This window comes from Bubalus bubalis, chromosome 24 (genome assembly GCF_019923935.1).
Source record: "Bubalus bubalis isolate 160015118507 breed Murrah chromosome 24, NDDB_SH_1, whole genome shotgun sequence".
Classification (NCBI taxonomy): domain Eukaryota; kingdom Metazoa; phylum Chordata; class Mammalia; order Artiodactyla; family Bovidae; genus Bubalus; species Bubalus bubalis.
Window position 1 is genome coordinate 25,774,783 of NC_059180.1, and position 12,646 is coordinate 25,787,428.

A 12,646-nucleotide genomic window follows, 5' to 3' on the forward strand; every position below is an offset into this window, starting at 1 on the left:
TTGTTGGAGGGTGGTGGGAAATGAATTCCATGTGACACAGGTTAAAGTGCCTTTGAAATACCCGAGTGTAGGTGACTAGACTGGTAGGCAGGTGGGACTCAGATGTCAGGTCTGCTCTAGAGATAAGATGCAAGCATCATCAGCATTTGTATGGTAATTGAAGCCCCAGGAGCAGATGATATTGTCCAGGGAGAGTATGCAGAGTGAGAAGAGTAGAGAGCCTAGGCTTGACCCCAGGAGCCCCAGTTATAGTGGATGGGTAGTGGACGAGAAGGAGACTGAGAAGCTGATTCTTCAGAAAGGTAGGAGTAAACCAGAAGGAAATGGCATGGTAGAAGGGCAGAGGGTACTTACTCAAGAAGTGGGGATGGTCTAGCCTTATCCTCATCCCCTGCCCATTGACCTAGGCTCTTCACTAGGTGCAGAAACTTAAAAAGTTAATTTCTTAGACTGGACGATTTTTACTTTCATCTACTCCATTGTATACATTCATTTTAACAAACATTTATTGTTCATTGTGTGCCAGGAACTATGCTAACTCCTAGGGATTTGAAGATGATGAAAAATGAATTATCTTTATTTAGGGAGGCAGTGGTAAAGAGAATAATTGGGGAAGGAATTTTTGGCCATGTTTTTGTGCCCTCTGGGATTAGACCAATCTGGGACTAATAAAACATTTTCTTCTCTGCAGAACAAACAGTTCCAATTAGAAGCCATCTCATGGAATTAGGTCTAACAGCAGCAAAATTTGCTAGAAAACGGGGGAATGTGTCACTTGCAACGAGATTGCTGGCACAGTGTAGCGAGGTTCAGCTGGGAAAGACTACCACTGCACAGGATTTAGTCCAGCACTTTAAAAAACTATCAACTCAAGGTCAAGTGGATGAAAAATGGGGGCCTGAACTTGACATTGAAAAAACGAAACTGCTATATACAGCAGGTTAGTAAAATAATACGTGACTATATACTAAAAATCATGTGTATGAATGTTACTGTGTATGGTAATAGAAAAGTTGATTTTTTTTCAACTTTTGCAGAACATTTGCATCCTGAATAAGTTTTGTGTAATTGAGTTATCTGTATAGCTTGGTGCTTTTGATTTTGTTATTATTATAGTAAGAAATGTTTCCAGAAATCATTGATTATCACTGAATTTACAATATTACTTTACCCTGAAAGAATATCATTTGTTTACTGTTAAGAGCTGGTGTTTTGATCTTTTTATAGGCCAGTCAACACATGCAATGGAGATGTTGAGTTCCTGCGCCATCTCTTTCTGCAAGTCTGCCAAAGCTGAGCATGCTGTTGCCAAGTCAATTTTGACATTGGCTAAATGGATCCAGGCAGAATGGAAAGAAATCTCAGGGCAGCTGAAACAGGTTTACAGAGCTCAGCAGCAGCAGAACTTCACGGGTCTTTCTACTTTGTCTAAAAACATACTCACTCTAATTGAACTACCATCTGTTAATACGATGGAGGAAGAGTATCCTCGGATAGAGAGTGAATCTACAGGTAGAATTTGTTTTAATAGCTTTAAAATGTTAATTTTAGAGGTTATTTTCCCTGTTTTAAAGTTTACAATGTTGTGTGCGTGCTCAGTTGCGTCTTGACCCTTTGTGACCCCATGAACTGTAACCCCCCTGGCGTCTCTGTCCATGGGATTTCTCACGCACGAATTCTGGAGTGGGTTGCCATTTCTTACTCCAGGGGATCTTCCCAAACTAGGGATTGAACCTGCGTCTCTTGTATGTCCTGCATTGGCAAATGGGTTATAGGCTGACTGTAATTTGCCACAAAAACGGTCTCTGTGGAAATTTAGTATATTATATTGCCCAGGAGTGACTCAAGCACATTTCTTTAGTATCTGACACCAACCACGTGGAAGTCACTGAACTCAAGCCTCCCAGGCCATACTTCCCAACTCCCCAGTTCATGGTGCTTTTATGGACTTAGATGTTTTTGCTGGCAGAAAGGTCCTACCTGTGATATTTAAAATTCTTCCTCATACTGGGAAGAACTTAACATAGATATAGAATAGTGGCCTCTGATCCTATTGACTGGTGAAGCACAAAAACTACAGAAAGGTTCAAGTTTCACGTCCTGGTACTAATGTATGTTCCTTACAGAAAGGTACTTGACAGATAGACTAGTTAATTCATTCAGTGTTTGGGTGCCTGTTGTGGTAGGCACCATTGTCCAGGTTTTACAGATTGAGAGATAACTAAACGTTTTGCTAAAACATTAGAATTTTGTTCATGTTGTTCATTTTGATGTTGTGAATCCTAGAACTGTAGTTACTTAGATTAGTCTAAGTAATTCTAATCTATGTACTATAGGTGTCTTTATTTGTAAGGCATATGGCTTGTTATCATTATAAATCTTCATATTGGCAAGTGGCACTATAGGAGGAGATTTCTTCATTTCTAAATTGGAGATAAAGATATTACTTCATGAATCTCTCATTGAATTGAAATTGTCTACTTAACACATATTATTTTTGCCAGAATTTTTAAGCTGAATCTAATTGTGAGGAAATAGCCAATCATATCCAAAATACAAGACACTCTACTACACGTCTGACACCTGAACTGTTTGTAAAGTTCAGTATCATGAAAAACATTGATGTGTTTTACAGGCTTACTTGAGAAGCTGAGTGATTGATTTTAACATATTAGCCTTTCAGAAAAGCATAATACAAATGTGTGCTTTATCAAATTATGTACCATTATAATGTTATAGGACTTACTGGCCGATAGCAAATTCCTAAAATGTAAATGAAAATGCTGTTAGAAATTTATGAATGTGACATTGTTATTTTTTTTTTTCCATCATGGCAGTACATATTGGAGTTGGGGAACCTGACTTCATCTTGGGACAGCTGTATCATCTATCTTCAGTACAGGCACCTGAAGTAGCCAAATCTTGGGCCGCATTGGCTAGTTGGGCTTACAGGTGGGGCAGAAAGGTGGTTGACAATGCCAGGTATGTATGTTAAAATGTGTTATTTATTTAATGCATTGTAAAATAGAGATCTAAAATGTCTACTGACATGGCAAAGCTTTGGTAGCTGAAATACTGATGATTTGTTTTATTTTTATAGTCAGGGAGAAGGTGTTCGTCTGTTGCCTAGAGAAAAATCTGAAGTTCAAAATCTGCTCCCAGACACCATAACCGAAGAAGAAAAAGAGAGAATATATGGTATTCTTGGTCAGGCTGTGTGTCGCCCAGCGGGGATTCAGGCAAGAAAAACCTGATACAGTATTTTGGGGGAAATAGTGTTCTAAATAGCATATACCTGATTAAATATTTCAGATGAAACTTTGATAAGATGAAAGTGAGTTAAAATGTTTTTCTAAGAAGAATGTGATTTGAGAAATCAAGTCATTTCCTTAGGGTTCTGTTAAAAAAGGTGAAGTTCTTTTTATGTAAAATAGATTTCTCTTTTCACTGCTCTTATTAGATATTAGCTTCTTATCACTAGCTTAGAAGCTTTTTAAAATATGCTCATGTCTAAGCACTACCCCACATATTCTGAATGGAATGTTTGTGTATGTGTTGGGCATAGGAGGGTTTATGTAAGTTTACTAGGTGATATTTATACAGCCTTAGCTGAAAACCAGCCGACTAGATAGTCTGTATGATTTATTCCCTTCTGTCTCAAAATTCTATTAGTTCTAGAATGTTATAAGCCTAATTTAGTTGTAGACTTTAGACATGTGAATTTATTTGCTGAGCTAAAACTGTTGACTTCTTGTTCTAGACTTTGGCATATATCAGTGTCTGCCAAAGCTGGTCTTAGGTACGTGTGCAGTACTGTAGAGAGGGTCAGGTAATTCTCTGCAGGAAGAATATTATATTGTAACTGAAGCATTTAAATTCCCCAAATCAAAATCTTTAATCTTTGCTAAATGCCTATATCCTTCTTCATTAGCTACATTGGTAAATATATCTTAAAGAGAAGCATGGTAGCATTTATTTAGCATGTATAGCACTAAATGTGGAATATTTTGATCTTTCATAAATGAGAAAATGCTTGCATATATTAGGAAAATCATGTACCTTTCTCCTTTTTAAAATTTGTGTCCCCAAATAGCATTTTTTTGCCCTGTTTTTCTTTAGGATGAAGATATAACGCTTCAGATCACAGAAAGTGAAGAGAATGAGGAAGATGACATGGTTGATGTTATCTGGCGTCAGTTAATATCAAGTTGCCCATGGCTTTCAGAACTTGATGAAAGTGCAACAGAAGGAGTCATTAAAGTGTGGAGGAAAGTTGTGGACAGAATCTTCAGCCTGTATAAACTGTCCTGCAGCGCATATTTTACTTTCCTTAAACTCAATGCTGGGCAGGTAGGTAGCACAGTATTCTTTTATGAAAGTTTATTTGAAATTTCTTTTCTAGTAGATGAAAACAGTATTTGGAATTGTTTAATTTTATCCTCTTGTCTCTCATCCTTAGATTCCTTTAGATGAAGATGACCCTCGGCTCCATTTAAGCCACAGAGTGGAGCAGAGCACGGATGACATGATTGTGATGGCCACGCTGCGCTTGCTCAGGTTGCTCGTGAAGCACGCTGGGGAGCTTCGGCAGTATCTGGAACATGGCTTGGAAACAACACCTACTGCGCCTTGGAGAGGTGATGGTCTAAATAAAATGTTTCAGGGAAAAGTACTTCTGGGTAGAAGATAGTAAGACAGTTGAAACATAATAGTTCCTTGGATTTCCCTGGCAGTCCAGTGGTTGAGACTATACTTTCTCTGCAGGGGGTGTGGGTTCGATTCCTGGTTGGGGAACTGAGATCCTCCGTGCTTCATGGTGTGGCCAAAAAAAAAGTTCCTGTATGTTTACTGTTTGAATGTGTTATGAAGTAGCTAAATTAGTTCAGACGATACTGTGGACTGCTTGTTATACCACTTCACTCCCACCTTTCAGAGAAGTGGAAGGCTGAGAGGCAAAAAGCTTTTAATATAGAAAAAGAATTTTGGAGAGAGTGATAAGAATGTTTCAAAAAATCTCATATCCCTTTGAAAAAATTGTCTATATCTGCCTTCTTTTACAGGCATTCACAGACAATATATTTCTGTATAACGTTTGAATCAGGATTTTGATTACAGCTCTGTACCCTTACTAAACCTGCAAATCAAGAGCTATTGTGTATATAGTTCTTTGTTATCCCAGGGAGAAATTTGAGGCTCCTAGAACTAATGGCTGACATATATCAGGTTTTATCCTTTTGCCTCCACCATGTTGACTGTTTTTCTTTAATAACTTTAAAGTATTTTTCTTCTTATCCTAAAGGAATTATTCCGCAGCTTTTCTCACGCTTAAACCACCCTGAAGTGTATGTGCGCCAGAGTATTTGTAACCTCCTCTGCCGCGTGGCTCAGGATTCCCCGCATCTCATACTATATCCTGCAATAGTGGGCACCATATCGCTTAGTAGTGAGTCACAGGCTTCAGGTAAGGAACGTTAAAATACTGCTACTTTAAATTAGTTTGCAAACACTGTTTATTAGGTAAAATTTTTTGAGCTTTATGTTCCATAGTTGATAAGAGTTTGTGACTTTTTTTTCCCCAACAATAATAATAATAGTAGTACCAATAGTAATACCACTTACTGAGTGAGTAGCTGCCATGTCTGGCAGTAGGATGTGTGCTTTACACTGTATCTTCAGTCTCAAAATAACTCGCCAGGGCTTGGAGAAACTGAGTCACCCTCAGTTCACTGAGCTGAATTATCTGGCAGATAAGGATTGAAACCAAGTTCTGAACTCTGGCTAGGCAAACACTTTATTTGTTGAGACTCATCTACTATCATTTCCCCCACTTATCTTTTATTAGCTTACAATATTAATAAGTATGGAAGCTCAACTTGTAAAAAGGCATAATATCCATGTTCCTTGGTCAACTTAGTGCACATGTGCAAGATGAGTTAAATGAGTGCTCTGGATTCAAATACATTATAGATGTTTTCCCTAACTCAATGTATGCACATGAGAGAAACAGCCAATGTATACTTTTCTCCCATTTCATTATAGGAAATAAATTTTCCTCTGCAATTCCAACTTTACTTGGCAATATTCAAGGAGAAGAACTGCTGGTTTCTGAATGTGAGGGAGGAAGTCCTCCTGCTTCTCAAGATAGCAATAAGGATGAACCTAAAAGTGGACTGAATGAAGACCAAGCCATGATGCAGGACTGCTACAGCAAAATTGTAGATAAACTGTCCTCGGCAAACCCAACTATGGTGTTACAGGTATAGAACAGTTCACATGTTTTAAAATAAATTTTTATTACAACCACTCCCCTCTCCTCCCAAAAAAAGCCACCTAAAAACAAAACCCCTAAAGTTGTTATGGAAATTATAGTTAAGGAGCACAGCCTTTAAAATAATCAAAATTGGTTTTATAAATCTGTTCTGATAGAAGCACTAATTGAGGTTCTGTAATTGGATAATGAACAAAAGATGTGCCCATTTCACTTGAAGTTTGCAGTGTTGGCAGAACTGTGCTGTGTGTAGACTTAGAGATGAGCATGTTGGATGTGCCCTGTGTGCAGGTTCAGATGCTTGTGGCTGAGCTGCGCAGGGTCACTGTTCTCTGGGATGAGCTCTGGTTGGGAGTTCTGTTACAGCAGCACATGTATGTCCTGAGACGAATTCAACAGTTGGAAGACGAGGTGAAGAGAGTCCAGAACAACAACACCTTACGCAAGTATGTTTTTATCAACTTAAACGTCAAAAACATAGCTGCCCCTTTTTATTAATGTAAAATACATATAAAGTTTGCCATTTTAACCAGTTTTAAGTGTACAATTCAGTTGCAGCAAGTACATTTACAGTGTTGTGTCCAGCTCCAGAACTTATCCATCCTCCTGAACAGCAGCTCTGTACCCATTTAATAGTACTTCCCCATCCTCCACCTCAGCCCCTGCTCACCACTTGTCTACTTTCTGCCTGTATGAATTTGACTATTCTGAGTACCTTGTGTGACTAGAAACATACAGTATTTGTCATTTTGTATCTGGTTTGTTTGACTTACCATGTTTTGAAGGTTCATTCCATGTTGTAGCATGTGTCAGAATTTCCTTCCTTTTTATTGCTGAATCACATTTCATTGTATGGATGTGGGTGTGTGTGCGCGTGCGCTAAGTCGTTTCAGTCCTGATCAACTCTTTGCTACCCTGTGGACTGTAGCCCATCAGGCTCTTCTGTCCATGGGATTCTTCAGGCAAAAATACTGGAATGGGTTGCCATGCTCTCTTCCAGGGGATCTTAATGACCCAAGGATCAAACCTGCGTCTCTTATGTCTTCTGCGTTGGCGGGGGGCTTCTTTATCACATTTTATTCATGCACTCTTCTGTCAGTGGACACTTGAGTTGCTCCTGTCTTTTAGCTCTTGTAACCAGTGCTTCTATCAGCATTGGTTTACAAGTATCTGAGTCCCTGCTTTTAATTATTTTGTGTGTGAGCCAGTGAATTTGCTGTGTCTTATGGTAATTCTGTGTTTAACTTGTAGAGAGGAACTGGTAAACAGTGCCCCAGGATTTCAGTTTCTCCATATCCTCACCAACATTTATTGTTTTCTGTCTTACTGATAGTGACATCCTAATGGGTGTGGAATGGTATCTTTTCATGTGCTTATTGACCATTTGTATATCTCCGTTGTCTGTTTGAATCTTTTGCCCATTTTTGAATTGGGTTGTTTTATTGTTGGAAATTTAGGAGCTCTCTAAATATTCTGGATTTTAATCCCTTTATCAGATACATTGATTTGCAAATATTTTTTCCTATTTTGTGTATTTTTCAGTCTTGAATGAAGATCTCTTTTGATGCACAAAAGTTTTTAGTTTTATGTAGCCCAGTTTATCTGTTTTTTCTTTTGTTTTCTTCTAAGAGGTTTAAATGAAGTCTTGGCTTTTATGTTTAGGTCTTTGATCCATTTAACTTTTTTTTTGCATGTTAGTATCAGGTAACACTCCAGCTTCATTCTTTTGTAAGCAGGTATCCAGCTTTCCTAGCACCATTTGTTAAAAGGAGAAGCTGCGTCTTTTATATGCTGGATTTTTTACAGTGCTGTTGTGGTCAGTTACTTTGCAAACATTTTAGTAATTTATTTTGATTATTCTTTTATGCTGTTTACTTACACTTGACAATTTAAATTCTTCCTTGTTTGTATTGAACTCTATGTCTTTCTGGTCAGAGAAGAGAAAATCGCAATCATGCGGGAGAAGCACACAGCTTTGATGAAGCCCATCGTGTTTGCTTTGGAGCACGTTAGGAGCATCACAGCGGCCCCTGCAGAAACACCTCATGAAAAGTGGTTTCAGGATAACTATGGTGATGCAATTGAAAATGCTCTAGAAAAGCTGAAAACACCGTCAAACCCTGCAAAGCCTGGAAGCAGTTGGATTCCATTTAAAGAGGTACAGAAAAATCTCAAGAATGCTACTGAAATGGGAAATTCCGTGAGATAAACTTAAGTAAGGGGTCTCTTTTTACTTAGAACACAGAGAGAAGACTTTCTAAACCCAAGGAATACAGCCAGTGTTCAGTTGCTATAAAGAATATAGAGAAAGGTGTTTTCTTCATTTTTGAGAATTTGAGGTTAAGTGGTCCTAGGGTGGCAAACTGCATCTACTGAGGGTTCCCACCAAGGAAGAATATTCTGTAAGGTGTTAGACAGGGAAGGGGCTTGACTGCCTGCTGTATTCTTCTCATAAAAGATGAACAAATTTAATCTTGTACCTATGTAGTTTTTCTTAGTGGAGGGGTATTCAGTATTTCTAACAAACAAAATATTCACATATAACAGCATCAATTTTTATAAGTAATTTTTTTGACAGCAGTTCTATAGGCTGTTTGAAGAATGATTAGTATGTTTAAATATTTTAGAATCCTTATCTTTCATGATTTGATCCACTTAATTCTGTATTTGGTTTGCATCTGTTTTAGCAATAGCACCATTAGTTGGGGGATCCTATTTATTACTTTGTATCTTTTTCTTATCCCTTCTTTCTCTGTCCCATTCCTATAATTGATCTTAACTGATTTCCTTACTTCAGTAATGAAAAAACTGTTAAAAGCTAGACAGTGTAGAGACAAAGTACACCTGACTTTAAGGAGAAAATGTGAACAAGAGGAAATGCTACATTCAGAGGAAATGCCTTAGGAGCTCAAGACAGGAGCACTAACATGAAGGATGAAGTTTATTTGTGTGACCTAGCCAAAACTTATTTTCCTCATGCTCCAGCAGTAATTTCTTGCTTTGCGTTCTTCTCAGTAAATCAACCAGGAAACCCAGAGGAGATAGGAAGGATACTTTTTTTTATTTGGCCACAGTGCTTGGCTTATGGGATCTCAGTTCCCCAATCAGGGGTCCTGCGTGTGCCCCCTGCAGTGGAGTCTTAACCTTTGGACCTCCCAGGAAGTCCCACTTTTAAAAAATTGATATATAGTTGATTTACAATGTTGTATTAACTTCAATTGTATAGCAAAGTGACTTTTTTAATATATATTTATTTTTAATATTCTTTTCTATTGTGGTTTATCATAGGTTATTGAGTATAATTCCCTGTACTGTACAGTAGTCCCTTGTTTATCCATCCTGTACATGCTAGTTTGCATCTGCTGATCCTGATCCTTCCCTCTCCTGCACTCCTCCCATAGGGAATATGTTTTTAAAAAACCCTCTGTGTGTGTGTGTGTGTGTGTGTGTGTGTGTGTGTGTGTAATAAGTCATAAAGAAAAATTTTTGAAGTACTGTGTCCCTCCATAATTATATCTTCCTCTCCACAACCACTGCTCTGAATTTTGAATTAATCCTTATTTACTTAAAGAAAATAGTTTTTATTGATACATTTCTAAATGGTATAGTTTAGCCTCTCCTGTTTTTGAATTTCATATAAATGAGATTATATTTTATGTGTATTGTATGTGTTTTACCACTTCCATAAATGATTCATCAGCATTAGGTTTTTGCTTTTGTTTTTTTAAAATAATTCATCCATATTTTGTGTACAGCTGAACATGAATAGATTATTGAACAGTACCACAGTTTATCTTTTGTCCTGTCAGTGAATACTTGAGGTGTTTCCAGTTACCTTTTTCCTCTTATGGAGAAGTGTTGCTAAGGATTGATTAAAATGTTTCATGTGAAAGCAGAGCCCAGAGTTCATTAATTCTGGTGTAGATTATTGAGTTAGCTAAGTAGGGATACAGCTATACATGATCCTCTCTCTGTGAGTTATTAGAAAGATTGTGTGTTTTCTGCATACTTCAAATAGTCTGAACTCTAAATTATTACTAAATTTTCAGATGGCTTTCTTTTTTCTGTGTGTGATTTTTTTTTTTAATTTTTTAACTTTACAATATTGTATTGGTTTTGCCATATATCAACATGAATCTGCCACAGGTATACACATGTTCCCCATCCTGAACCCTCCCTCCTCCTTCCCCGTACCATCCCTCTGAGTTGTCCCAGTGCACCAGCCCCAAGCATCCAGTATTGTGCATCGAACCTGGACTGGTGACTCATTTCATATATGATATTCATGTTTCAATGCCATTCTCCCAAATCATCCCACCCTCTCCCTCTCCCACAGAGTCCACAAGACTGTTGTATACATCAGTGTCTCTTTTGCTGTCTCGTATACATGGTAAATGTTACCATCTTTCTAAATTCCATATATATGCGTTAGTATAGTGTATTGGTGTTTTTCTTTCTGGCTTACTTCACTCTGTATAATAGGCTCCAGTTTCATCCACCTCATTAGAACTGATTCAAAGGTATTCTTTTTAATGGCTGAGTAATACTCCATTGTGTATATGTACCACAGCTTTCTTATCCATTCATCTCATGATGGACATCTAGGTTGCTTCCATGTCCTGGCTATTATAAACAGTGCTGCGATGAACATTGGGGTACACGTGTCTCTTTCAATTCTGGTTTCCTCAGTGTGTATGCCCAGCAGTGGGATTGCTGGATCATAAGGCAGTTCTATTTCCAGCTTTTTAAGGAATCGCCACACTGTTCTTCATAGTGGCTGTACTAGTTTGCATTCTCACCAACAGTGTAAGAGGGTTCCCTTTTCTCCACACCCTCTCCAGCATTTATTGCTTGTAGACTTTTGGATCACAGCCATCCTGACTGGCGTGAAATGGTACCTCATAGTGGTTTTGATTTGCATTTCTCTGATAATGAGTGATGTTGGAACATCTTTTCATGTGTTTGTTAGCCCAGATGGCTTTCTTAAAGGTGTGTGCCACCTTTAAGTTACCTGCCAGTAACTCGCTATATCTTTTGTTCTTTTGCTAGGATTGAATTGATCTGTTTGGGTGTTGATTGGACATAGCTTAACACTGGGGAATTAGTTCGCTACAAGCCTTGAATTTTGTGATCACAGCAGTGATTGTTTTTCCATCTGCTGTGATTTCATTGCTTATTTGGGAGAGGTCTGAACAAAGTAGAAATCACCGAGAGCATATCAGCACATCAGTGTTTCCCTTCCCAGAAAGGCCCAAATATGTAACTGCAAATTAAATGAACTAGACAAGAGGTGTTTGTATTTTAAATTTATCTTTAAGCCAGATTAAATGTAGAAGAAAGTAAGTGTGGTAATGATTATGTAAACATTTCCTACCTTAAATATAGATAATGCTGAGTTTACAACAGAGAGCACAGAAACGTGCAAGTTACATCTTGCGTCTTGAAGAAATCAGCCCGTGGCTGGCTGCCATGACTAACACTGAAATTGCTCTTCCCGGAGAAGTCTCAGCCAGAGATACCGTCACAATCCACAGTGTTGGTGGAACCATCACAATCTTACCTACTAAAACCAAGCCAAAGAAACTTCTCTTTCTAGGATCAGATGGGAAGAGCTATCCTTATCTTTTCAAAGGTGGGATTTAAAAGAGCATTAATCTGATTATTAATGTTTTAATGCTGTGTGTGTGTGTGTGTTGTTTAGGTGAATTTCTGTATGTCATGAATAGCCTGGAGTATCATGTATTTTGATGGAAGTTGTTGGAAGCTGTGTAGTGTGATTTTCTGTTGTTTCCTCTGTTCTTGCTTATTTATACAAGCTGGACAACTGAGATACAGCTAATAATGCTGTATCTAATACCTTGTGACTGAATAGAATGTTCTTTAATACTTCATTATGCCCTTTTGACTGTCAGTTCTTGACTGCTATTGCTAATTGAGAGGGACACGAAAAAGTGGTATGTTTCCAGTCCCATTCCATTGTACTTCACCCTATTTGGTTATCTGTCCTAACTAATTTTGTTTCCACAGGATTGGAGGATTTACATCTGGATGAGAGAATAATGCAATTTCTGTCTATTGTAAATACCATGTTTGCAACAATCAATCGCCAGGAAACACCTCGTTTCCATGCTCGCCACTATTCTGTAACACCGCTGGGAACTCGCTCAGGCCTAATCCAGTGGGTGGATGGAGCCACGCCCTTATTTGGTCTTTACAAACGATGGCAACAACGGGAAGCCGCCTTGCAAGCGCAAAAGGTTGATTCAAATTAAAATACATACTTTTATTTGAATGTTGATAAACAAGTATATGTATTAGTTTGTTCTCTGTTACATGTGAAATATGTCTAGGCTTACTGCCCTTGAGCATTTTTTCAAC

At 38.1% G+C, this 12,646-nt stretch overlaps 1 protein-coding gene across 4 annotated transcripts in view; it reads left to right on the plus strand.

Moving 5' to 3' along the window:
- Positions 1-12,646, plus strand: part of SMG1 (SMG1 nonsense mediated mRNA decay associated PI3K related kinase) — a 99,185-nt gene that overhangs the window by 61,577 nt on the left and 24,962 nt on the right. For all 4 annotated transcript variants that reach the window (XM_006047005.3, XM_044935754.1, XM_044935755.1 and 1 more), the window contains 12 exons: positions 692-940; positions 1,228-1,512; positions 2,838-2,982; positions 3,101-3,239; positions 4,120-4,350; positions 4,460-4,637; positions 5,300-5,461; positions 6,040-6,257; positions 6,560-6,714; positions 8,204-8,426; positions 11,654-11,900; positions 12,296-12,525. In XM_006047005.3, coding sequence (XP_006047067.1) covers positions 692-940; positions 1,228-1,512; positions 2,838-2,982; positions 3,101-3,239; positions 4,120-4,350; positions 4,460-4,637; positions 5,300-5,461; positions 6,040-6,257; positions 6,560-6,714; positions 8,204-8,426; positions 11,654-11,900; positions 12,296-12,525 — 2,462 coding nt within the window. The remainder of the gene's footprint in view (positions 1-691; positions 941-1,227; positions 1,513-2,837; positions 2,983-3,100; positions 3,240-4,119; positions 4,351-4,459; positions 4,638-5,299; positions 5,462-6,039; positions 6,258-6,559; positions 6,715-8,203; positions 8,427-11,653; positions 11,901-12,295; positions 12,526-12,646) is intronic.